We start from the raw sequence: 25,547 nt of genomic DNA on the forward strand, positions 1-25,547 counted from the left end.
GCTAATCATATAGAAAAATCTTAAAATTAATCTTGAAGAAAATATATATATTAGTAAAAAACTTTCATACCAAACAGTTGTGTACACAGGGCTGAGTGTACTTTGAAAATTATATGTTTATATATAAAGAAGTGGTAGGGATGATAAACTGGATTTTTATGATAGAAGTTTATTGCTGTCTAAGTATTTTAATAGATGGGTATAAGATACCACTGTAGCAGAAGGTTGTAGAGTATTGCAGCATCAAAAAAAATGTTGAAGAAGTCATTGTTGGGGTCTTCCTGTCCATCATATTACTTTCACTTCTGCTTTTGAAGAGAACTTTGTTTCACTTTAAATAATTAATTATACGGGTCTATTCCATAGCTAATACAGATGTAACCATGATCCCTTATTATGGTTGTCACTTTGATTGTTGTTGTCCTCTCCATCTTGCCACTCAAGTGTATGATTTATTCCCCACCTTACAGGAAAGAAGATTTCCCACTCCTTTTTGAGAATTATGACTTTAACCCTGACACTGAGATTATTATTTGTGTAAGATGACTTTCACCAAAAGTATCTTTGTGTTCTGTCTTATTACTGTATTTGTTCTTAGGGGATTTATGTTATGATTTCTGCACATGAAATATTTTTATTGCAAAGAGAGCATGACAGTTCATGTAACAGGAGTTGTTGATATAATTCTAATTATTTTGTCTTTTGAATAAAAGATTTGCAGTCCCTTAAATGGGTGCAAAATAGATCAGTACAAAACATAACGTGAAATGTGCACTGCAAACTCCTTAGAAAATTCTGATCATGTTTTTTCCTTGGTCACTCAGTACCTTACTGTCAGAAGATTTGTTCGACAAAATTTTTATTTCATATAGGTAGTTTGTCTTTCAGGCGTGGTTTGAATGACACTCGTTTTCATGTCATAGTAAAACCATTTTGTTTCTCAACTTATCTTTACATTAGCCCATGTTCCTGTTCGTCATGAATCCTAAACATTCTGTTAGATGATCTGCTAACTGAACTTTAGCATACAGAGAGAGCCCTTGTGCTTTTTGACTCAGAGTTGTACCTTATTGGATGAATGTGGATGAAAAGAAGAGCAACAGAGCTCAGGACAAAACTGATTCTTGCAGTGGCCTACAACAAAATTAAAATTATTTTCTATATTCTTTGCAGTTAAATTTGTAAACATTACTACAAAGGCATTAAAAATGTATTAGCAAAGATATGGGTTGCTCATAGGGGCTCATAGGATGTTTAGTCAGTTATTCTAGTCCTGAAATGAATTAAGGAAGTAGGGTGAGGTGTTACTGCACTTTAGTTTCACTGAAGGTTTGATCAGGATAACCTGCTAGATGCATTAGATGGTTATTAGATGTGGGATGTTATAAATATTTAATGCTCTTTTATTTTTAATATTAAATTCAGTTTTCCTCTCATACTTTTCTCATGAAAAAAGTTTGCAGGAAGAGAGAATGCTGTATGTTGAACAACATTTTCGATTTATTTTCCGAAAATTGTTTAATCTTGATATTTTGTGTAGGAAAAATTTTCAGGTAAACATTATAAATGTCTTCCATTGGGCACAGTGAGTTATTATTGCTTAAACAATAAGAAAACTTTCCAAACTAACATCACTGCTCTGACCAAGCAAGGAATGGTTTTATGGACTTCCTTTACTCTGGGGAGGCATTCTCTGACAATATCCCTTGGGGAGAATCTCCCACTATTTCAGGTTTTGTCCATTTCACTAGAGAGGGCAGTTGTAGATCTTCACACTTAAAGGTGACCCAGCTGATGTTGAAAGGAGAGACCTTCAAATATGCTAATTTCAAACCTTATGCAGGTTCTTCCTGTCCTCGTACAAAATGAGGATCCTGTCCTGGTTGGCGAGATTTAAATGACTTTATCTGAGACTAGTGTTTACAAATCATTCCTGGTGATTAAGGGGTTATTCATGTGCTCTGTCAAGGTGGCCTAAATGGACAGTTTCATCTGAAGGAGTCTCTCTTTTCATTGAACACCTTCAAGATTAATCTGTTAGGTACTGGCAGCAACTCTTCCCAAGAGCAAAAACAAGAGGTTTGGTATTTTCTGCTGAAATACTAGTAGTGATATATCTGTAGGTATTCAGAACAATTCTGCACCCTTCACCGTTGGAGACAAAGACGATCTTCTTAACCTAGGCAGATCAATAAGCTTCTCCCTTCAGTTGTCCAATTCCTCAGTTGAATTTCCAGGTTGTTTCTGTGCATGGGTCATGCTGGGAGGTGGTAAGATGCATCTTTGCTAGGGCTCAAACATATCACCTTGGATGCATGTAGTAAGGTTCTGGATGGCAGTATCATAAAGTTTAATGCTTAGCCACTTATTCAGAAATCTCCCTGTTTCTGTTCGTAAAGGGAAATCTGATGTCATCTCCTTCTGACGTTCATATGGAGGTGCAAGTTATTCTGAATCTCTGGAAGATGGAAAGAAAAGCTCTTAATTGGGACTCAACCCATTGTAATCACTTACCTGGGACCTAAATTAGGATTCTGAACTAAAATGTAAATGATGAGTTTGCTGTAAAACAAAATTTTTTACAATCCAATTTTTTTGTAACACAAACTCAACTACTTTAAATGTATTTCCTATTAACCCTGCTAATTGCTCACAGTTATAGCTTAGACTACACAAGTGTGGCTCTTGTGTGATACCCAGGATAAATGGGTTGCATGTGTGATGCAGCTGTCCAGCCAGCAAAGAATCTTCTTTTAAACTAGGAATAGAGTTACAGTCCTTGGATTCATGATGACCAAGAATGTGGTCTAAAATAGAGGATGGGTTTTTGGTGATTAATTAATTTCCAGTGTTAAAAAGCTTTGTATTTTGCTTAAGCATTCCTTCCAGTAATCTGCCACTGTTAGAATTTCAAATCATGCACGCTTTCTACCTGAATTCTCGTCGGATCCAAATTTCATCATCTCTTGTTCTCCATGGTCTTCTAGACTTCCCATATGTCAGTTTCTTTTATTGATATATGTATATTATATATCAATATTGATTTGTCTTTTGATGATCCAAAAGGTCTGGATTTTACTTACGCATCTTTGTAAACTTGTTGATTCTGGAATATGCTCATGTTTCAAGTACAAGTCTGCTGGCCGCGAGTTCGATTCTCCGACCGGCCAATGAAGAATTAGAGAAATTTATTTCTGGTGATAGAAATTCATTTCTCGTTATAATGTGGTTAGGATTCCACAATAAGCTGTAGCTCCCATTGCTAGGTAACCAATTGGTTCTTAGCCACGTAAAATAAATCTAATCCTTTGGGCCAGCCCTAGGAGAGCTGTTAATCAGGTCAGTGGTCTGGTTAAACTAAGGTATACTTTTTCAAGTACAAATAATTAGTGAACCAGCTTAGCCTGTAAATTTTGGTTATTACCCTCGTAAATTTGATAGATTATTAAGTAAGGCATCACCTCCTTTCCAGCATAAACTTTATTCATGATGTGCAAAATCCTCTGGAATACTGTAGATAGTTTTTAGAATCCAGGAGTTGAAGGGCATCTCAGTTCAAATTTCATGTCACATAGTATCACAAGTGTCGTGTATGTCATTGGCTGTGTCTTTGTTGATGATTAGAGTTTATCTTGTGTCCTCTTCAGGTGCTGTTACATTAAGTAACTTCCAGTAGCTGTAGTTGGTAGTCACTTTAATTTGGAAAACCTACAAACGACAGTTAAATGCCGGTGAATGGTTTATGGGAAATATTAGTTGTTTATATAGTAAGGTATTTGAACCTTTTCAGAGCTTTGAAATTTCAATAAAATTAAAAATAACTCCTATATTTATTTAGAAATTGCCCTCTGTTTTACTTCCTCCATCATGGATTGAATGACTATTGTTCCCAATATTTCTTCTTTCATAATTGATTACATGACTACTAGAAATGAAATGTTCAAGACTTAAGGAAAGAATTTATTAAATATCTAAGAATTATAGATCCTTTATAACAAAGTCCTGTGCAGATATGGAATAGCCATTGTATTTCTGTTATGGAAGGAGAGGGTTGAAGTATGAATGAGGTTTAAGAACTTTAACATAATTGCTTTTATTTAACATTACAAAGCTTTGTAATGTTGCTGTAACATCTGTAACTTGAGTTCTTAATTAGTTAAAGCTAGTGTAAAATCTTTGCTACTATTTGAATATTTGAATCTTGACCATCTCAGTAGTCTTAATGAAAGGTAAAGACTATAGACTATAGTTTTCCCTTTTGATTGTCTTTTTGTTTGTCAATGTGTTAACGTCTCACACTTACTTAGTGAATACAGCTCCTTTTGTATGGTTCCAAATATTTAAGTCAAACTTTGTATAAAGATACATCACGCATAGGTATGAAAAGAAAGGACATTATCATCAATCTCGTGTGTCCATGTCCATAAGTGTGTTTTCAGTTATTTTTTTTTTATTATTATGCAGTGACTTTGCTAAAAGGTAAAATTGTGGGTCCAGATTCAACAATGACAGTAACTTTTGAACTACATTATCGTAAATAGACTCCATGACTGGATACTCTGTTAATGAAACCCTTTCAAATGATGCCAAGATTAGTGACAATGACTTTGACCATGATCTTTGTGCTGAAAATTATCATTGGGGCATTTCTATATCATAAACACATCTTGTTTAATCTCTGGAAGAACTGTCATGCTTTGCTTTGCTCCTCAAACTTGGAGGTTTGGTAAATTATTTGTGTTTTTTTTTCTTTTTGAGATTTGGTATGGTGAGCTGAAAAGTGGCAGTTTAGTAAAATGGACCGTTTAGGTTAGAGTTAGATCAAGTCATTCAACATGATTTTTGGTGTATTAATGTTCAGTTAATTTTCTTTTTCATTAGAACTGTCTTTCAGTCACCCCAATATGTATATGAATGCCTGTGTGCTTCCCTGCACTGTTAACTATATATGTTTATCAACTTGACAATGATGTAGAATTCTTTAGATTTTATTTGGATAAAATGATATTACAGGTTTGCATATGGGGGTTCCTAATGTATTCATTGTAATGTAAAATAACAGAATACAGGAAATGTTATTGAGTAGACCTGATCGTATGTTAAACGGCATTACTTTTTGGTCATAGTGCAGTAAAGCTTATTCTATTATATTCGTTGCCAGTTCAGTATTGAGTTATTTGCAGGGGTGCTTAGAGTCATTTGGGTGTTTATGAACAGTTAGATGTGAATAATACAGTATTGGTTTTTAGGATAAGAATGTGTAAGGTGACACTTTCATAGGGTTTGGTAGCCATTTTAATAGTGGAGTCCGGCTGTAAGTGATTAGTTTGTTTTTTATGAAGCATTTTTTAAAAACTAGGCATAATGTTGCAAGTATCTAAGAACTTAGTAAGAGGCTTCTTTGCACATAACCTTCTTGAGCAAATAGGCTTGTAATATTCAAGTGTTGGCCAAAAGAAAGACATATTCATTGTGCTTTGATCATTGGTTTAGGATAAGGTAAATAAGAGTGTTAAGACTAGTTTTTTTTGTTTTTTGGAGTATAGGTCTGAATTGGATTCATCGATACTATAGCCAGTTATAAAGTCAGTTGATATGAGTGGTTGAATTTTTCAAGTGTAGAGTAATTGTTTGTGCCCTTGATCAAGGAAAGTAAACTTAATTTTGTAAATCAGGACAGTTAACTTAGGTGTTTAGTCATCCATGTTCCTATAAGTACTGTACCCTCAGTTTTTATTTTAACTGTGTGGTAAATTAGGCTCTTCACATAGGTTACCGCTTCAATAGCAGTGTTCTCTAATACAAGAGGCTGGTGATTGAACATGTTTGACATTAAGAATACAGTAGTTAGTTTGCCTACTCATGCATCAGAAAAGTCCCTGAAATTTTATAGGAGTACTTCTGGGAAGCCATGCCTCCAGTTAATATCGGTTAACTTTGAATAGCATGTCGTAAATTTCTGTCTTGTATGACTAGAAGTCAGCAGTAGGGAAGGTGTCAATCTATGGTTTGCTTTATATCAACTATTAAAATTGTGTGAAGAAGTTTACATATTTTTTATTAGCTTGGGGTAGGAAAGAACTAGTTTTTCAGCAGTAGTGCATTTTGTAATGTTTCAAGTAATTATTGTAGATTTCAGTGGAATACAAGAGTTTATATTTATTTAAAGTGGGAGAAGACTTTTATTTTCACTGTTCGTTATCCATTTTATAGAACAAAAGAAAAATCAAAAGAATTGTAAAATCTCAGTAGGGGATTATGGCATTTAAAAAGGAGAAATGTAATTTTCGTCATAAAATTCACTTTATTAGTATTATGGAGTTATGATTTTTTATTTATAGAAACTTTCAGTTTAAACTATCTTTTTGATATATAGAAGTATTCTTAAGGAACATGATTATTTACTTCTGATTTTGAGCTACAGTATCTGCGCGAGTTAAAAAGTTTCAGCTCAGTGATTTGGTTTGACTACGTAAAGAGGGTTACGTTATTGATGAAATAATTTAGTTATTTGTTAGACTTGTATATAAAGAAGTCTGATGTTTACAAAATGAAGAGGAGTTGCTATTCTCATATGAAATTTACTGTTTTTAGAAAGTGTAAATAGTGTGAACATGATAGGGTAATGTACAGTAATGCATTTGTGTTATACCTAATAGTTGTCACCATTGTAAGTCAGCTATGAACATATTTTGTTTTGTCCTAAGTTTTATCATTTCAACGCAACAAGATCACACTTGCCCTTCCTTCACCTCCTTATCAGACAGGATAATAAGTACTTTGATGTTTGCTCTTTTTTATTGTGATGTTTTTTTTCATCCTCTCTCTAAGGTTGCTCTACATTCAGCCCATAGAGATGTCATCTGCATTGTAACTTTTCATAAGTTTCTACCATTTCTCAACACTTCAATAATACATTTTATTTTCTCTCACGTTCCTTTACACTTCAGGCTACACACACACTAGAGCAACATTAACCATGCCTTATGGTATAATATATTTTTGTGTCCATCATGCCAGTTCTGTTTAATGGTTGTAACAATAACCTTTAACCTACTAACATATTGTGGAATTCTTGATTGCAGTAAATATTAATCAAGTTGAGAGAATTGTTTTTTGGTTTGTTTTGGGTGATTTTTATTGTTATGGAGATCAAAAAGTAATTTTCAGAATGGCATAACTACCTTGTAATCTTCGGCTTTAATTCATTATTTTGGAGTCTGTTTGAGATTTGCAGGCAGTCATATAGACAAGATTGTATTATCTGTTTGTATAATCTAGTTGCCTGAATGTTAGATTCTAAAAGTGTTAAAACAATTTTGAGAATTAAAGGAGCAATTTACAGCTGTGTTGTGTAGTAAAAACAATATTGCAGGTTATATGCTCAGAGCTCTGTGACCGAAAGTTAAAACAAACATTTTGCAGCTGATTTGAGTTTACATATACTTTTTCTTTTAAAGAAATACTCAGGTTTTCAGTTTTAGTGATATTTTTTCTTTAAACTTTTGGGAAACTGTAATCAGCAAAGTAAACAAAAAAGTTAGAAATTGGGAAGCATGGAATTGTTTTTTCATATTCAATATTAAATATAATTTATTTGTATACTGTACAGTATATGGTAGTGATGAATAGAGGGCTGTTATGCATCTTAATCTACCTTTTAGTATACTTTTAATGTTTATAATTAGGAAATGGAATGAGTTCTTATAAGTATTTAAAGCTTTGTTTGAAACACATTTTGAAGCCAAAGTTTAAATTTGTCATTGATATCCTTCTGAGGCCCAAAAATATTGTTCTTAACCATGCTCAGTCCACTTCTTTGCTGTGCAGGAAGCTACATCTCAAGACTCCATTAAAGATTGCTGCATGCTATTTTAATTATATGCTGCTTACCCTTTTTAAAGCACAATATATTGTCATAGTATTATCACCAAGGATGGTAAATTGAGTGCAAAATTAATTCAGAGATGGCTTGTTACATTGTTAATGCAGTGTAATTCAGTAAAGAACATATGGGCCTTGAATTTTGCAACAGATGTTTCAGAAGATCAGTCGCACTAATTTTTTCGTGATGACATGAATTGTATAAAGAACTGAAAAAACCTTGTGCAGTACACCTAGTAACCTCAGTTGTTAAGGTGAAAGCCAAATGCAGAGAGTTGATTGCATTTTCATAGCTAAGAGTTATGTGACTGTCAGTATGAATCAGTAATGTTCTTAAGTATTTTTTTTTTTTTTTTGTAGATATGTCATATGAAAGTTACTTAAGGTCTCCATGGGAAAAGCAGTTTTATTAAATGATTAATGACAAATTCATGTCATACCTCCAACAGTATTTTTTATCAAATTTCATCATTTCATTATCTAGTGAGTGGAGATATGCCCTTTCACGTGATAATGTGTGATCCTGATAAGTGAGCTAATGCTTTTCTTGACAGATGTTCATTACATAGATTAGATGTGAGCACTTATAGATTAGGTGTGAGCACCTGTTGCGTTCATTCATAAAATGTATAGCTATATTAGGTTTGAGCACTAATAGATATTTGTGTCAGCACCAACTGTGTCGCATGTAGCAGTGGATTTAAATATAAGTAAAATTTATATCTTGTTTAGGCACTAACATATGAAATTATATTTTCATTGTAATTTTCATTCTTTTATGAAACTTTTTTGTAAGCCAAAATATTCTTCAGCACTGAATTTAAGAATTTGTGAGGCAACCAGTAGTAATTATAGAAAAGCTTTGTAAAATGTACTTGTTTGCATAAGAATTTTTCACAGTGAGACAGTCATAAAGCTATGGTGGGTTTTTTGAAGTGATTTGTTGTTGAAAAACTAGTCTTGTATTAAAAATGTAAAGGCCTTTGTTTTGCTCATGCTATTCTGCCCAGAGTGGTTTGGTGTTAGCAGATAATTGAGTCATCAGTTGAAGTAACATCTTTATTATGCTCTTGAGATAGTTCTTATCATTAATTATGGGTTATTCTTTCTGTTTATTCTGTTTAATGTAATGGTGTCTAACATGGGAGTGCTTCTGTATTCTCATGTGGTCATCTAGAAGACTTCTCTGCCTTATGTATGTCCCAAGGACCAACAGTGCCCTGTTAAACTTGGGAAAGTATTTCTTAGGACATTCAGTAAAGCCTTGCATTTAGATACCAGTTGAGGATGGAGAAGTAGTTGCAAGCTAGTGTTTCTGTTGACTGAACAGGATAATCCTTGTAACTTTCAGAAAACTGACTCAGCAGTTGTACATATGGGTCAGAATGTAGTTAACCACCTATGCATTTTCTTGCAGACATACATATGAGATAGAAATGTCCAGTTGATAACGTAGTACCAGGGCTTACAGAGACATAGAATATTGTCAACATTATGTTGAGGAACATTTATTTCCATAGGGGGTTTTCCCCTTGTTGCACCTTCAAAACTGTTTTGCTGTCAATTTCCCCCTCAGTGGAGAATTACCTCGTAGGTCCCAGGCCTCTGGCCTGAATTTTATATTCCATTCCATTCTATTGAGAAAGGCTTAGATAGATCCTGAACACATCCTAATGAGTATCATCAACGTCCCTAATATAAATGACGTATATCCAGAGGTGCTAAAATGACTACACTCCTTCAAGCAGGAACGCAACCTTCTGAGATGATGGATGACATTTGGCATATTCATATTGTATTCAGACAAAGCAGGCATCACAAATTCAGTCTCAGGGGATCTCTACATACCCAAAAATTGTCAACAAGTGACTCAAGATTTCATATTAAAGTAAGGACCATATTCAACCTTTTAGGAGTTGAATTATAAAAAGAATGTTAGTTAGGCAAGTGTCTTTTGGTCAAATGAGAGTACAGGCAAGCCTCGGTTTACAGTGGGAATCCTGTTCCCAGCACCATGCCGTAGCCCGAAAAATGCTGTAAACCAGATCATCATAATAATGGGAATAAATGGTGCTTACGGCCCCATAAGCACCTTAAAACCGGGTTACTGCGCCTTAAAACTGGTTACGGCACATAAAAACCACTTACGGCGCCATAAAATCAGGTAACGGCACCATGAGCCAGGCACTGTAAAGTCGGAACGTTGTAACCTGAGATTGCCGTAACCCGGGCGACTGCCTGTACAATTAGACAAACTACTGGACGGCAAGGTTGAAGAAGTAATGTCCAAGGACCATGAGTACAGATACCTCGGGAGAGACTTCTATTCTGGACTTGATTGCATATTTGCTGCTACTAGCAAGGCTGTTACATTTGAAGAAAGCTAAATGACCATAGCACTTATTTTTATCCTTTTACCCCTGTAGGGTATCCTTACCAATAGGGTACATATAGTGTCCTTATGTTGAATTATGACAAGTGGTGAACTTGATTAGCTTTGTATAAATAACTAGCAGGTCTACACTTGCAGGTTTCATTTGCTAACTTACAGTTCTTGCTCCAGCAAACTTGAAACCTGAGAGTACATGGAGTGATCACTTTGGTGCTGCAAGGAAAATCCAATTCAATTTATAAATAAAATTTCTTACATTGGCTTTCATTACAGGTGTTGAGAGTTGACTGGTTCTTGCATGTTTTTATGACTGCCTCTTTCATAGACCCTGCTTCTTGAACAGACAGTAATAGTATCATGTATTATTAGAACCAAACATAGACTCGTTTCTTCTTCATGATGATTTTCAGAATTGGGAACCAGTTCACCGAAGAGGGTCTTGAGATTGTGGCTCCCATCTTGTCAGCCTTTCTGTATTCATGGGCGAGAATAATTCACACACTTTTTGCTCGTGTGGTGGTAGCCTAGGGGAAAACTGGAAGAACATTAGTTTGTGGACCATGTGATTCCTGTCTTTTCATGCTTAAAGGTGTATCTTAAGGAGATTCACTACAGGCTGTTATAAGAACAAAGCATGAAATCTAGAAACACTTAAAAACTGATGGGTTACCATTAGAGGTAATAAGAGATCGTAACCCATATGAAAGTCAGTACCCTTGGCACTTTGACTTGCCTATCTTTATCATCAGTAAGGTATTCTTTATACTAATTTGAAAACTTATCAGTTGCTGTACAATACCTTAATGCCAAGTTATCATCATGAATTTACATCCCAGTTTACTAAAGGATCTGTGCAGTGGCCTTTTAGCCCCTAATGCACTGCTTTCTGCCTTTGGTTTCTCATCTTTTCATTTAGGATCACTTCCCACCCAGTTGTCTAACCATTTAACTTTGCCATGCTGCAATTTTCACCTCTCTTTAATAAATTCTTCCAGAAACGATTTGATGGTCATGTTAAACTACATGACATTAATATGAAGATTATAATAATGGTCTGATTTGGTGGATTTAGCACCCACTGTTTGCCTTTTCCATGTTCAAGTAGTAAAGGTTTGGTCCTCAGATAACATAATACACTGTACTATCTTATTCACAGAAGCAGAGTACATTAGCTTCTTGGTCTCTCACATCACTTTTCTGTTTTACTTTGTATTAATTTGGTGAGCAACCTTCAGGATAGCAGAGGCCCTAGAAATACTGTAACCGTTAGGTGTTTCAAGGAGCCCCAGACTTTGTCTTTAGTAAATCACTCACTGACTGATTATGGACATTGTTTTTCCTCTTTTTTTGGCTTGCTAATAACTTGTTTCTGTGGTATAAAACTGATACGGTGTCATTTTGAAGCTGAATACTTTTACTTCAGGGTAGCATGTTAAAAAATTGAGAACAATGAAAATAAAAGCCATGACACATAGTTCATTGAAAATTTCTTACAAATACCATTTGTTGTCATTTGAATTTCAAAGTGCCAGTGATCTTAGAAGGTGCTTATGATCAGCTTTACCATCCTCCAATGAATCAAGAATAGTAAAGAGATTCACATCCTCTCATAAAAACATTGGCTTTGAATTGGTAAAATTAGAGGGTTGTATTTTAAGTTAATACATTTTAGATTTTTATGTTTTGTAAATACAACCCTCTTTCTTTAGTGGGAATCCTCTCTTCCCAGTTCCTCTGGTTGATTCTTCCCTGCAGCTGCTTGGAGCTCGCCAGTGACATTGTGATGTACTGAGTGAGTGGGCTGTATCTAGCGAGAAATGTTCTGCAGTTGATGTCTCTATTCTTAGCTGACACAGTAGCCATGTGGGTACTATAGCAAAAGTAAAATTTTTCTCTTTATGACGCAAAAATTATTTAAAATTGTCCTTATAGTGTCCCTGTAACCTTGAACATCATTGGTTTCTGCCTTTCTTTTTATATCAATCCCCTTTAACTTCTTTCTAGCTAGCTCTTTTATTTCTTTACCTTAAACCAATTGGCAGATAATTAGAAAAAGTACTTCAGGTCAGACCCATAAATATGAAAATGTAATTATAATGGTTATGATCCTGAAGGGATTGTAACATAGTAAACAGCTGTGTTTTTAAAAATGGAAGGAGATTTTTGGATTTGTTGATTATTTGCGATTGCTTTCTAAGCTTTTGTTAAATTTCTTATATTAGTCATAATACGGTACGGGTGAATTAGCATAAGCATGCATAGCAGCTTTTCACATGAATTAAAGGGTCCCTTTATCTTGTTTTCCTTCTTATTGTTTAAAAACCGGTATTACAAGCTGTATATTGTAGACCACTTCTTTCTATATCATTTGATTAGCAAATTAAAAAATACAGTACTACTTAATTGTTTTGTATATGCAAAAGTTTTGTAAATTAACATTATGTTGAGATCACGTAAATTTGCTTTTTGGGGGTTGATTTTATAATAACGCATGACTGTGTTGTTGTGTAATTGATCTTTATAACCTAGACTTGATTTTTGTCTCTATAATGATGGTTGCCTCATGAAGTGTTAACTAAAAAATACTGATTAAATAACAGAAGATTGTAGTAAGTCAAAATACTTTGTTTTCTTAATGCTACAAATTAGTGGGTAGATCATAGTAAATGTAATTACTGAAATATAAAAAGTCTAATGCACTAGTAAATATATTGTAGATGATTTTGTAGGAAGTGAATGCTCTAATATGTAAAACTTGTTGTAGATGCAATTTTTATGTGAAATGCAGTCTAAAGAAATTTATTGATAAGGTTTTCTATTGATGGTGTGATAATTAAGTTGTTTCATATGGTGATACAGTACAGACTATAGATGTTTCACTAGTAGGTCATCTACAGAGCTCATGATATACTGTATTTTTTTCATGAGATATATGAAGATTTACCATTAAAAATAATTAATTTTGCTTTGTTGCTTATTTTTTTTTTGCAGAGGAACCAGTTGAAGGAGAAGCAGTTACAAATGCTGCAGATGGTGCCATACGATATCGAGCTCTCTACCAGTTTGATGCTCGTAACGCAGATGAAATTTCATTTATGCCGGGAGATGTCATAACGGTGTGTAATTACTCATTACGTTAATTTTCTGTTACATCTCTCTAGTATATTAGTCTCTTATTTTGTAGCCAGTGTTATGAGTGTTCATATACAGTTGCTTCACAAGTTTTACATTCACCTTTCATATTAAGACTCTTTGACAGGGCTAAATTTTGTAAGTGATCCATTTTGCAGATAAATGTTAAAGGGAGTATACAGGCAGTGCCCGGGTTACGACGTGGGTTCCGTTTTTACACCACATCGTAAACTGAAAAATCGTCGCAAATCGTCAAAAATCCTAAGAAAACCTTACTTTTAATGCTCTGGGTGTACTGAAAATTATGTAAACTGCATTTTTATTGAGTTTTTCATCAAAACAACCTCCAAATTTTGATTATTCTGCCGGATCGGCGTACGACACGTCGTGACCCCGGAACATGCGTCGTAAACCAGGAAGTAATTTCTGTTGAATATATTTGAAAAGCGTCGTAACCTCGGAACATCGTAAGCCGGACCTGTTGTAAACCGGGGACTGCCTGTATGTGTATAGTACAAGTTAGCTGTTGAGTTACTGTTGGCTGGGATGTTTTGTATGTCTAAGTGTATACTGTACTATATGGTCATTTCATTTATCATGTTTTGCCTGATGTTTCTGAAGAAAATATAATTTGCATTTAAGTGTATCTTGATATAAATTGTATTTTCAGGTAACTGTAAGTGATGGCACTGAGCCTGGTTGGCTCGGAGGGGAGCTTCGTGGCCAAACTGGTTGGTTCCCTAAAGATTACTGTGAACTCTTTGATGACAAAGTTATTATTGATGCTGGAGCGACTGAAGCTGTTGTCCGTACACAACTTGAGTAAGTGGTGTCAAAGAGAAGCCTTTTCTTTTGTGAACAGTGTGGCATTATGCAAATTGGAAAAAATGTTGTTAGTCTTTTTGTTTCTTTCATACTGGATGTATTTAACCCTTAGAGGGCAGGCTAAATATGTATTAAGCACACCCCCAGACCAGGCAAACTTTAAGGTTGGCCAATTTATGGAAGAGGAAGATATGCAAATGCACATGGTGTAAAAAAAAAATCCTAAAAATTTTTCCCTACCTTCCACAGGAAGTTGACAGTGTCTATTTACAACCCTGTGTGGGGCCTCTTTTACAAGACACTCATAAAAATATGCTAATTTTACCAAGTTATACATGTTTTTTCTAATTTATTTTATTTTGTAAGATTATAATTACAGCTCACACAATATCATAACAGATAAGAACTAAAATCAGTAACAAATTCTGAGAGTATTTGTTGTGAAATATTTACAAGATTTACTGAAATGGGGAGGTGCAGTAACTTTTTGCGAGATATACATTTTTTTTCAAATATTTCTTTGCACTTTTCTTTGCAAAATTACAATTATAGCTGACATACTATCATAAAAGATAAGAACTAAAACCGACAGCAATTTCTAGCTATATTTATGAGCAAACAAATAAAAATACATCATGGGATACAGAGGGGCAGTACATTCCCCCATCAAGTCTCAAGGCACACTGATCACCCCTCTTTCCTGTGCTGAGCTACTACAGTTGCCATAAGTTATTTATGGACCATTGAAGTGACATGAACATCTTTCCTGCTAAATTTATCCAAATCATATGGTGCGTGATGTTAAAACTCATATGAGTTAGCCCATCCATCACTCAAAACCTGGTATAGATCCTCATATGATCATGCCTGTCCATTAAGGGTTAAGGAAACTTTCCTCAGAATGTTTTGTAAGTTGACCATTTTCACAAGTGATTTTAAATTAGGTTAATTAAAGCAAAATTTGAATTTACTGTGTAATAAAGGAAGAATGGATTAGTGGTGAGAAATTAGGATTTATATGGCAGTACCCCAGTAGAATGTCTATATTAACTTTTGAAATATTATTTTAGGAATATTCCTGAGGAAGGTGTTACAGCACAAACGGCATCGCATAAAGCTTTAGGTGAAGCTGTTGGTATTTTCCCTTGGCGAGCCAAGCAAAATAATCATCTGTCTTTCAACAAGGGTGACAGGATCACTGTAAGAGAACAACAGGTATGTGATTTTTAAATTTTTTTTCGTGTGATTTTTCTTGCCTATGTATATTTATGTAAAGGGTCATATTGTCTTCATTGACCCAAAGTTTTCTCATCACTGTCCTTATTATTATATTATTTGACTTTAAACATAGAGTATGTAGATGAAAATAGACTCTGTTAGAGAAGTATTTATTACCTAAGTCTCCAACTTATGTGCTATTTAACTCCCATCTATCCCCATGGACCTGATGGGTGTAGAAAATTTCATTTCCTAAATTCAGTATGGAATTGAATAAAAGACTTATAACCAATTTGACTTGCAAAGGTACGTTCAGCATATAAGTTGGACATGATACAGGGACACTGATGAAGTATACAAATTTTCATCTGTATATATAAAATAAGGGTATTTTTTGAGTGGATGCCAGATCAGTAATTGAAGCTTGTTAACAAAGTAGTTAAGGTGTGAGTGGTGAGTGTAGGGGTTTGGGTTCAGAGAGTGCTGAGTCCCAACTACTGTACTCACCTGACTAACCCGGGACTTTCTTCAAGCACCATCAAGTAAACAGATTGCAGAAACTGATACAATACCCAGCCAATCCTCCAGGGTTGTCCTTAGCTCTTACCCTGTCAACATATGTCAGTGTGAGGCTGGAAAAAAGTTACATTTCCAGACAACTCAATCAGTTCCAGTTGGGGCTATGGCCATGCAGTCCATCCCACATAAATTTTGATTTGGGAAGTTATAAGTATTGGTTTTTTTTTTTTTGAAGCAAATATGATTTTTTTGGAACAAATTATTTTCAAGCAAACCCACTACTTATAATCTGTGGTTTCCTCTTCCCATCATCACTTTTCATGAAACTTTCTGCTTCCACACAAAAATTGATTACCTGTCTGGTGGCCAGATTGATGGTCAGAATGACAAAGTGCTGTTGAGACGAAAAATGAGTCAGTGCTGGTAACAGTCCAACAAAACAGTTGCAAGATTACCTGGTGAAATAGGTGAGCAGTCAGTAAAATGGGGTATGCCATTCAACTAATAATTGAAAAGTTATGCACATAGGTTATAAAAACAAGAATACCAAGTATAACCTACAGGGCAAGAAGGTAGAGAATTGGCATCAAGAGAAAGATTCAGGAGTCATCATCAGTAGTAATTTCAACCTTGTAAGCAATGTACGGAAGTTGAAGAAAAATGTCTAGAAAATGCTTGGATATGTACATTAAATGGCAATTTACTACTAGGAAAAGGAGTTTAGAGCCACCTTATTCAATGCCTTAGTTAGATCAGACTTAGAGTTTGCTGTCCAAGGGTGCCTTTCCAGGAAGGCCATATATAGAAACAGTACAAGCAAGGGATATCAAAGGATACTAGAGCACCTAAATGTGTAATACCAAGAAAGGCAGTGATTAAAAGGTCAGGTGAAAGAAACATTTAAGATACTCAAAAGTGTAGGCTATGAGTAGTAACCAAACTATATATAATGTATGGAAACTGGAAGTAAAAAGAATTTACACCAGTCACACTGAGAACTTCATTACATCAGATACCATTGTTTTAAAATAGACTAACAGCTGTGGTTGCAAATAATACCACTACAATTTAAGAATAAATAAGGTAGTAAAGTGATTGATACACTCATGTTCTAATTTATTTTTTAAAGTTGCCTTTTCAGATTGACTATTAAGGCTTTGAGGCACCTCTAGCCTGTAACTCACTCACTCATGGCAAGGGCTGACAAGAGTTGGATGAGTGACATCAGAATCTTGGTATCAGAGGCCCCATATGCTAGCTTTTTATTATGTCTGTCTGTTACTGTTCATTATAAGAGGCTCTGCATGTATTAAGACTGGTTTTTAGTAGTAATTTATTTTTGTCCATAATTTCTTGAGGAATTAGGTTAAAAAGCAGATTCGTAAACAAACTATTCTTCTCCAAAAAGGGGGTCAACTCTTTTTATATTATTTCCACAAATAATCGGTTAAAAACATACATGCAGATAGGATAGCAAAACTCATTTATACAGAGCCAAGATACAGTGTACTGTACGTTTTTATATTTTCAAATACTGTTTAAATGAAATTAAAACAAAAAAAGACCAAGAAAATAGGAAGCACTTCCTTCTAAAACAGTGAATTTTACTCTCTCTGCCTCTCTCTTTCCAAAGACAATATACGGGATGCCATCTTTCTATTCTTACTTCATCTTGCTAAAATGGTAAAGTTACAATGCCTGCTTGATGAAGTGAGTTGGTTGATGGAGGCATTGTGATTACCAGTAAATGTGTTAGGCCATGGGTCTTGTCATCTGATATGTCTTCTTTGGGTGGGTTTGGAATATTTTTTTGTCCATTTGATTTAACTGCTGTCGCAACAGTTGTGAAACACCAGTGATTACACAAATGACAGTTATGCTATATTTCACACATTGAAAATTTTCTGTAAATATGTTCTTAAGATTTTGTGTTCTTTGCAACTCCCCTACATTTTTAGATGTTTGCATTAAGGCCTGCTTTGAAAGAAAATGTTGTACTTAAGAGGAAAACAAACAGCTGGAACTTGTCTCCTACTCAGAATTCTGGATGTTGGCTTTTCCTGTTTCTTTCATGCTGGGTTATTGTATTTTTAGCTAGTTAGAAGGTCTTCCAGGTCTAAATGATTAGTTTGTTACTAGATATTGTTTGTATTCTTACTAGATACAGTACTGTACTGTTTTTTTATCTTCTTCCCACACAGGATCAGTGGTGGTATGGTCAGCTCAATAACATGGGTGGATGGTTCCCCAGGTCTTTTGTGAAAATGGTATCAGGACCAACTGCAACCACATCTCCCGTCACTACCCCTCAGGAAGCTCCAGAAGAGCCACCTATGCCTGACAACCTCATCCATGATGAAGTTTCAGAATTCTACCAAGCTTTATACCCATATTTGGTATGTTGTGAATTAATTTTTTTAAGGTAATCATGAGGCATGAATTTAAATAATGTTAGGACTTGTTTTCCATAAGTTATGGAGAATACATTATTATTGTTTCAGTAGTGGATTCCATACAAACTAGTATTTGCTATAGGATGTGCTGCAGTACCTTCTTATGAAACAAGCCTGTTTTCATTACCCCATAATGCATCTGTTCACAGCAGAATTGTCTGCAATATGGTCACCAGTAAAAATTATCAAAAATGACACCACAAAAATTGTAATTCAAATTTTCACCCCATAAATTATATGAAGCTGGTATAAATGTTGAAGTAAGCTGGGTTCCTGCTTATGTAGGCATAAAAAGAAATAAGTGTGCTGTTAAGGCAGCCAAAGCTGCAGTTGCTATGAATAGATCAAAATACCAGTTCCTGTCAACATTTGATACTATCTCTTAAACCCATTATCTTTAGTGAATTGCAGGAATTGTTGAACAGTGAATCTAACAATAGTAGATTAAAAGAGATTAGACTACCTGTTGGATTGTGGTGTTCTTCATTCCAAAAAAATTTGCTACAGATGCCTGCCCTGTGGGTGTTTGATGAATAACTTACACGACTCAGTCCATGAATGTAGAGAATACAGAACAACAATTACAGTCAAGCATGTCTTTAGTGTTTTTAAAACTTTCAATCAATTAGATTTTGACAGTAGAACTTTGAAAGAAATTTTATTAGATTTAATATTTTAATAGATCTTTGAAAGAAATTTTGTTAGACTTCAATATTTTCAGTATATCCAATCATCATAGTTTTAAGAGTTGCAATGTATTAAAATAAGATTTAAGTATTTTATCAAGAACAAATCCTTCGGGCAAGCCCTATGAGGGCTAAAGTTGTTTACTCAGTGGTCTGGTGTTATTATTTTTTAGTACAATAATAATAATAATAATAATTAATTTAATGAAGAAAAGACCCTCTTAAACAGGTCTTATTGAAAAGGATGGTTGTATTATGCAAATTTATCTTATACAGGATCTTTTCTAATAAAGGCTCAGCAATGTTGGTCAGCATCTGGCCAATATTCATATTGGAAAAAGGAAAGTGTGTGGATTGTGGGAAGTCTTTTATTGAAATATTCAATCAGAAATCCGTGGAATCCTTTGTGGTCTGGATTCAGGTTCTTCTACTTCAGGTTGTGGTACCGTCAACATGTTTTGACCATCTCGTTGGTCATCTTCTGGACATGGTTGAGAAGGATGTGGAGAAACAAGGTGCTTGGGTCAGTATTTATTGGGGTCTTGATTGGTGCTGAATTATGACTGGCTGGCCAGGGCAGGTCATCTCGGGTGGAACCTTCTCTCCCATGTTGATGTTCTGGGCTCGTCTTGTGTGCGAGTGGCATTGTAGTGCTGGGGATGAATGAGAGAATTTTGATCCTCAGATGCAGAATTTTGATTCACTCGTTTGCTGTAGGAGTCGCTCGGTACAGATTTCCTGGCAGCTGTGGGGAGGAGAAAGGTTTCCTGAGTAATGTTGAGGGTTGGTTTCTCCTTCCTAATGTGCAATGCTTCCAAGAGGCGCAGGCAGCGGTGGTCCTTAGTTCGGTCAATTATTTCCATATTGGTGATATATCTTTTCTTGCAATTCTCTGGCTATGGGTGGTCCTGGCTTGGTTAAAGGTGGCTCCCTCTTGGGCATGGCAGGAAATCCTCTTGGAGAAACGCTTGGTGGTCATACCGATTTAAGAACTAAGGCATCCTCGGATGGGGCATGAGTACCGGTATACCATGTTGGTTTTCTTCAAAGGGTCCTGCTGAGGCGGAGGGGACTGGATTGTTGTGCATAACATATTTGTGATTATATCTTTTCTTGCAATTCTATGGCTATGGGCAGTCCTGTCATGGTTAAAGATGGCTCCCTCTTGGGCGTGGCACGAAATCCTCTTGGAGAAACACATGTTGGTCATACCGATGTAGGAACGATGCCTCGTTTCTTAACATCAGTATGACCACCAAGCGTTTCTCCAAGAGGATTTCCTGCCACGCCCAAGAGGGAGCCACCTTTAACCATGCCAGGACCACCCATAACTAGAGAATTGCAAGAAAAGGTATAATCACCAATATAGAAATAATTGACCGAACTACGGACCATCGCTGCCTGCGCCTCTTGGAAGCATTGCACATTGGGAAGGAGAAACTAACCCTCAACATTACACAGGAAACCTTTCTCCTCCCCACAGCCACCAGGAGACCTGCACCCTAACTACCCCCATAGTGAACGCAGCAAATCAAAATTCTGCATCTGATGGTCAAAAATTCTCCCATTCATCCTCAGCACTACAATGCCGCTCGCACGCAAGACGAACCCCGAACATCAACTTGGAGATTAGGCTCCACAGCACTCAAGATGACCTGCCCCGGCCAGCCAGTCTTAATTCAGCACCGATGAAGACCCCTATAAATACTGACCCAAGTGCCTTGTTTCTCCACATCCTTCTCAACCGTGCCCAGAGGATGACCAATGAGATGGTCGAAACATGTCGACAGTATCACAACCTGAAGTAGAAGAACCTGAATCCAGACCACGAAAGATTCCACAGATTTCTGATTGAATATTTCAATAAAAGACTTCCCGTGTTCCACACCCTATCCTTTTTCCAATATAAATATTGGCCAGATGCTGACCAACATTGCTGAGCCTGAATAGCGAATTATAAGGAAAATAGAAAAGATCCTGTATAAGATAAATTTGCATAATACAGCCATCCTTTCCAATAATAATAATAATAATAATAATAATAATAAGCATACTATAATCACTAAACACATACTGTACTTGACATTTTTAGGATATTTCATTAACTGTTACAATTGAGAAACTTTTTTGGTGTTAACAAGTAAAAACTAATTTTTTTTTTCAGTCTGGTGAACCAGGTGACTTGACATTTAATGCTGGAGATGTTATTTTAGTTGTTAAAAAGGAAGGAGATTGGTGGACTGGCATTATCAACCAAAATGTTGGAATTTTCCCATCCAACTATGTAGAGATAATGCAAGATCAGGTAAGTCTAGAAAAGGAAATTTTTCATTTTTTTTTTTTTCAAAGTTTGGCCAATGTAGGATTTTTTTATGGGGTATTAGGTTATAAAAATGCAATTATAAAAGTAGTTTTTGAGAGCCTGTGCACATGCTGTCAAATAACCCAAATTTGTAAATAATGTGTTCTGGGTAAAGCTTTAGAGAGGAGCTTGCTTTTGGAAAGCCTAACTTAGCAAAACTATGACATATTGTACACACATTTCATATGTGCAGGTGAGCCAGTTTGTGGAAATTATGGGTGAAATTAGTTGCCTGTTGAAATAGGTTGAGGTGAATAGTGCTTTTCTTTTGTTTTCATTTGGTAGTTATCCTTTAAGGAAAACACTAGAGAATAAGCTAATTTCATTCTCTTTCTGACTTTGAGCTCAAAGTGGCCATCCCAAAGGTTTTATAATAATTTTAATAGATCATAAAAAAGTGTTACTACCACCATCACCTATCCTACTCGTCCTCCTACTATGGCAGTTTAGTACCACTAGTACTGAAGGCACTGTTGCGGAACAAGGCGTGGCGGCAGCTGAGGAGGAGAGTGTGGCTGTTGAGACAAAGGAGTCAGTTACTGAACAAGAGCAAGTTGTTGCTTCTGAAGCTAATGAAGAGGTATCATATAAAACAATTTTATTATGCTATTCTTCCTTGATTCTTATCTCTGGTGGAGGACATGAGATGATTATGCTAATAAGCCAGTTGTGGTGGTGGTAACCTGCGTGCTTGAACAAGCTAGTTATGCTGGTGGAGGAGTGTTTTATCTATATATAAGCAATTTTATGCTATTCTGAGTTATTGAATGCAAAATTTTTAATGATCAGTAAGAAGCTGCGTCTCAGATTCTAGAGGTGCTTATTGTGAAATACTGCTATTTCTTGGGGTTGGTGAAGTGCGTTCTGTTTGATTATGCATTACAGTCTTCTTTTTCTGCTTAAGTGCAACTCATGATTTCTTGAACTCTGTTGTATGAAAGCTACAGTCTTTGTAGTCTTATTGCTTTTCATAGATGGGGTATTTCTGCTTTTTATATTCTTGTGTAGTAAGTACAGTACTTCTGTTTCATTTTCTTTGAAAAAAAGAAATATGAATGTGGGGTATTGTTGTGATATCAGGAAATAGACTTCAAAACATTGTGTTGGCAGAGAGAAATGAATCATGGCTTTATATGATTTGATGTATAAAACTCATTTCAAGTTGACATCATAATTCACTGACTTAAAGGTAATTGAAAAATTTATTGATTTGTGGCCATTAAAACTGGCGTCACAATATAATTGCAAAAAAGTAGAGTCAGCAGTTGAAATGTAGAGAATAGCAAAATAGCATTTAGTCAATAGCCCATGCTTAGGGGGAGTTACAGTTCCTTGACAGTGCTATATAGTTGAAGGAATATTTGTACATTATAGAGCAGTTAAGAGGAAAGGCCATGGGGCAAAAGGAAAGAGTAGTTGTTGGATTCCATTTAGTTTTAGAAATTAAACTGAATTATTTCTTTGTTGATTATACTAACAGAGTAGTTAATTATCATACAAATAGGGAAAGATTATACCAGATATTTGTGGATCTTGATTTGAGAAAGTACCGTAGCATGAGATATAGAGTGAAGAGAGTAGCAGGTTTATTGGAGGGATTTTGAGATCAATGTTGCTTTTCATCAAGGATCAGCCCCTTGAGCCCTGTGCTGTTTATCATTTGGTACAAGTACAGAAAGAGAAGCCTCTAGACTTATGTGCAGATCACTTTGTGTTAACCCCAGAATCAGAGCAAGATGGGAAAAAGAGGGAAGTGGAAAACCATGTTGTGGTAAAAGGGGAGATCTTACAAGAGTTAGATCACATTTGTTTCTTTGATGACACATTGGACTGTGAAACAGTTTTTGAACAGAGGGTAAGAAAAAGATTAGTACAGTTCAACCTCGAAAATCCAGCATTCTGTGGTCCAGGACCTCCCATATTCCGGGTCATTTTTGAATCAGCCGCCATTATTTCTTGAGCATCTAAGAGGGTGGCACCATGTTTCAGTTTTTTAATTTTTTCGGATTTCGGAACTGAAGCTTGCTCCGCGAATACACAAGCGTAATTTATTGCCAATGAAAACATTATGTGAAACTAAAAAATACACAGCATACAAAAGAACCGTAATTTGTGTACATACTCATATATCATGCGATCATTAAAATTTCGTCCAAACCATGGTTTCGTCATACACATCATGTATAGTGCGAGATGTATTTTCAGTAGATTACACTATGCTAGGCTTTCTATGCCTGTCTTGGTTTCGGTAGATACCATTGGTAGCATATTATATCCGAGTTAGCTTTTAACTAATACATAAATAAGCCTAGAAGTCAAAGTTCATTAGGTTAAATGCAAATATTCATACATTAAATCAGGCTCACCAAAATTGTGACTTGTCTAAGAATTCATTACTATTTCTTATAATTAACAGCCACTTACTGCTGTGTGCAAGACACTAGCATAAACAACAGCAAGTAACCAACATACATTTATTAAGGGTAGTGCTACAGTTGTCAGCTTGTTAAAAATTTGCCAACTTTCAACGGTGCCTTTCATAAATAAGAATAAAATAAATCTTTATTCATCCTTCACTCTATAGAGAGGAAAGTATTAAGAAAGTATGCCACTAAATTTACGGTTGTAGCTGTGGCAGAAGAAGTGAACAATGTGCACGCCACAAAACTTTTTGGAAGAGCCAAAAATAACATCCGATACTGGCAAAATTACAGCTTTACTTCATTTAATTTACTGCATTTATAGATACAATAAATTGCATATTTAAACTCTCTGATAATTTACGTATAAATGACTCTCCAAAATGCTTTTCATTTACCAACGGATGGCTGTGATGTGTCGATAAAATGCAATCACCTGATGAATTTAAGAATGTAAACATTAGCAAAATGCAATTGGCACATGTTTACTATGTTCATAAATTATGATACGATATGATAATAATGCATGAAATATAATTGCATACAGTACATAAAACAGGTTTTACTAAATTATCATTATTCTTAATACAGCTGTATTATTTGACTTTGGCAAATGGATATCTGTTGGTGTAACACACACACACACACACACATGCAGTTTTAAAGAAACAAAATAGCAGATTTTTATGTTTTTGCTAAAAATGAAAACAGAAAAGTTTTGGAGTGCCAAGGAGATCAAAATTTGACAGTGCGCTTATAAAGAGGTTTAAGCTCCAACGAAGCAAAGGTTTAAGCATTTTTGGAGAGATGCTTATGGAGCAGGCCAGAATTTTGCTAAGGAACTAAATCTAACAAATGACCGTGATTATTCATGAGCTTTGTTCTGCTTTTGATGACACATCTTTATATATGTGGAATGGGCTGGCAAGACTGTTTACATAGGGGATTTTCTAGGGGTGATTTCTGTCATCCAGGATTTTCTGTGGTGCAGCTATGGCGTGGTCCCAAGGGTGCGAGTTTTAAGAGGCCAGACTTTATCAGCTTTGATGCAGTTGAAAGATTCCTAGATTACAGTACTGGTAAATATAAGTATCTCATTATTAGACAGCAAAGATGTACTTTGCATACATCAGACATATACTAATTTACTGTTGACAAGGAGGTGTTAGAGAAATTTTGTCTGGTTCTTGAAAATATACCTTGAGATAGTTTGGATGTGTGATGTAATGGTATCAGGACTAATTAGTCAGAAAGGCAGTAGATGTGGAAGCAGCAATTGGAAGACCTGTAGGGAAGTACAGGAATCATGGAAAAATGGGGTTGATGAATACCCAGACAATCTGGCAAATTACATGGAATTACAAAAGACGGACTTTGTTAATGTCTTAACTGCATGAAGGGGAAAGCCTACATAAAAACCTTAATGGTACTGGTGATGTGAGCAAGATTGTTTGTTTGAATTAATATTAGGTTGATGATGCAAACTCAAGTACTGTACAAGCAAAAGATAATTTCAGTAAAAGTAAATTGTAAATGATAGTGTAGTAGGCTGGTATAGACATTTTTTAATTGAGCTTTTTATTTTTAATTTTATTTGGTTGTAGCATAGTATACTGTACATGTAACATTTTTGTAAGCATTTGAATAACAGATGCT

General features: G+C 35.4%; 1 protein-coding gene across 25 annotated transcripts in view; it reads left to right on the top strand.

The window, feature by feature from the left end:
- Positions 1 to 25,547, top strand: part of LOC136847770 (intersectin-1-like) — a 189,529-nt gene that overhangs the window by 35,518 nt on the left and 128,464 nt on the right. For 16 of the 25 annotated variants that reach the window (XR_010855833.1, XR_010855834.1, XM_067119653.1 and 13 more), the window contains exons 7-12: positions 13,268 to 13,392; positions 14,079 to 14,230; positions 15,304 to 15,448; positions 18,172 to 18,366; positions 21,274 to 21,414; positions 21,917 to 22,051. Coding sequence is in view for 23 of the 25 variants with exons in the window: in XM_067119653.1 (XP_066975754.1) it covers positions 13,268 to 13,392; positions 14,079 to 14,230; positions 15,304 to 15,448; positions 18,172 to 18,366; positions 21,274 to 21,414; positions 21,917 to 22,051 (893 nt within the window). In the remaining 2 variants the exon portion in view is untranslated. The remainder of the gene's footprint in view (positions 1 to 13,267; positions 13,393 to 14,078; positions 14,231 to 15,303; positions 15,449 to 18,171; positions 18,367 to 21,273; positions 21,415 to 21,916; positions 22,052 to 25,547) is intronic. The other 9 variants (XM_067119672.1, XM_067119663.1, XM_067119665.1 and 6 more) reach the window with 1 other exon arrangement.

This window comes from Macrobrachium rosenbergii, chromosome 17 (genome assembly GCF_040412425.1).
Source record: "Macrobrachium rosenbergii isolate ZJJX-2024 chromosome 17, ASM4041242v1, whole genome shotgun sequence".
NCBI classification, from domain to species: domain Eukaryota; kingdom Metazoa; phylum Arthropoda; class Malacostraca; order Decapoda; family Palaemonidae; genus Macrobrachium; species Macrobrachium rosenbergii.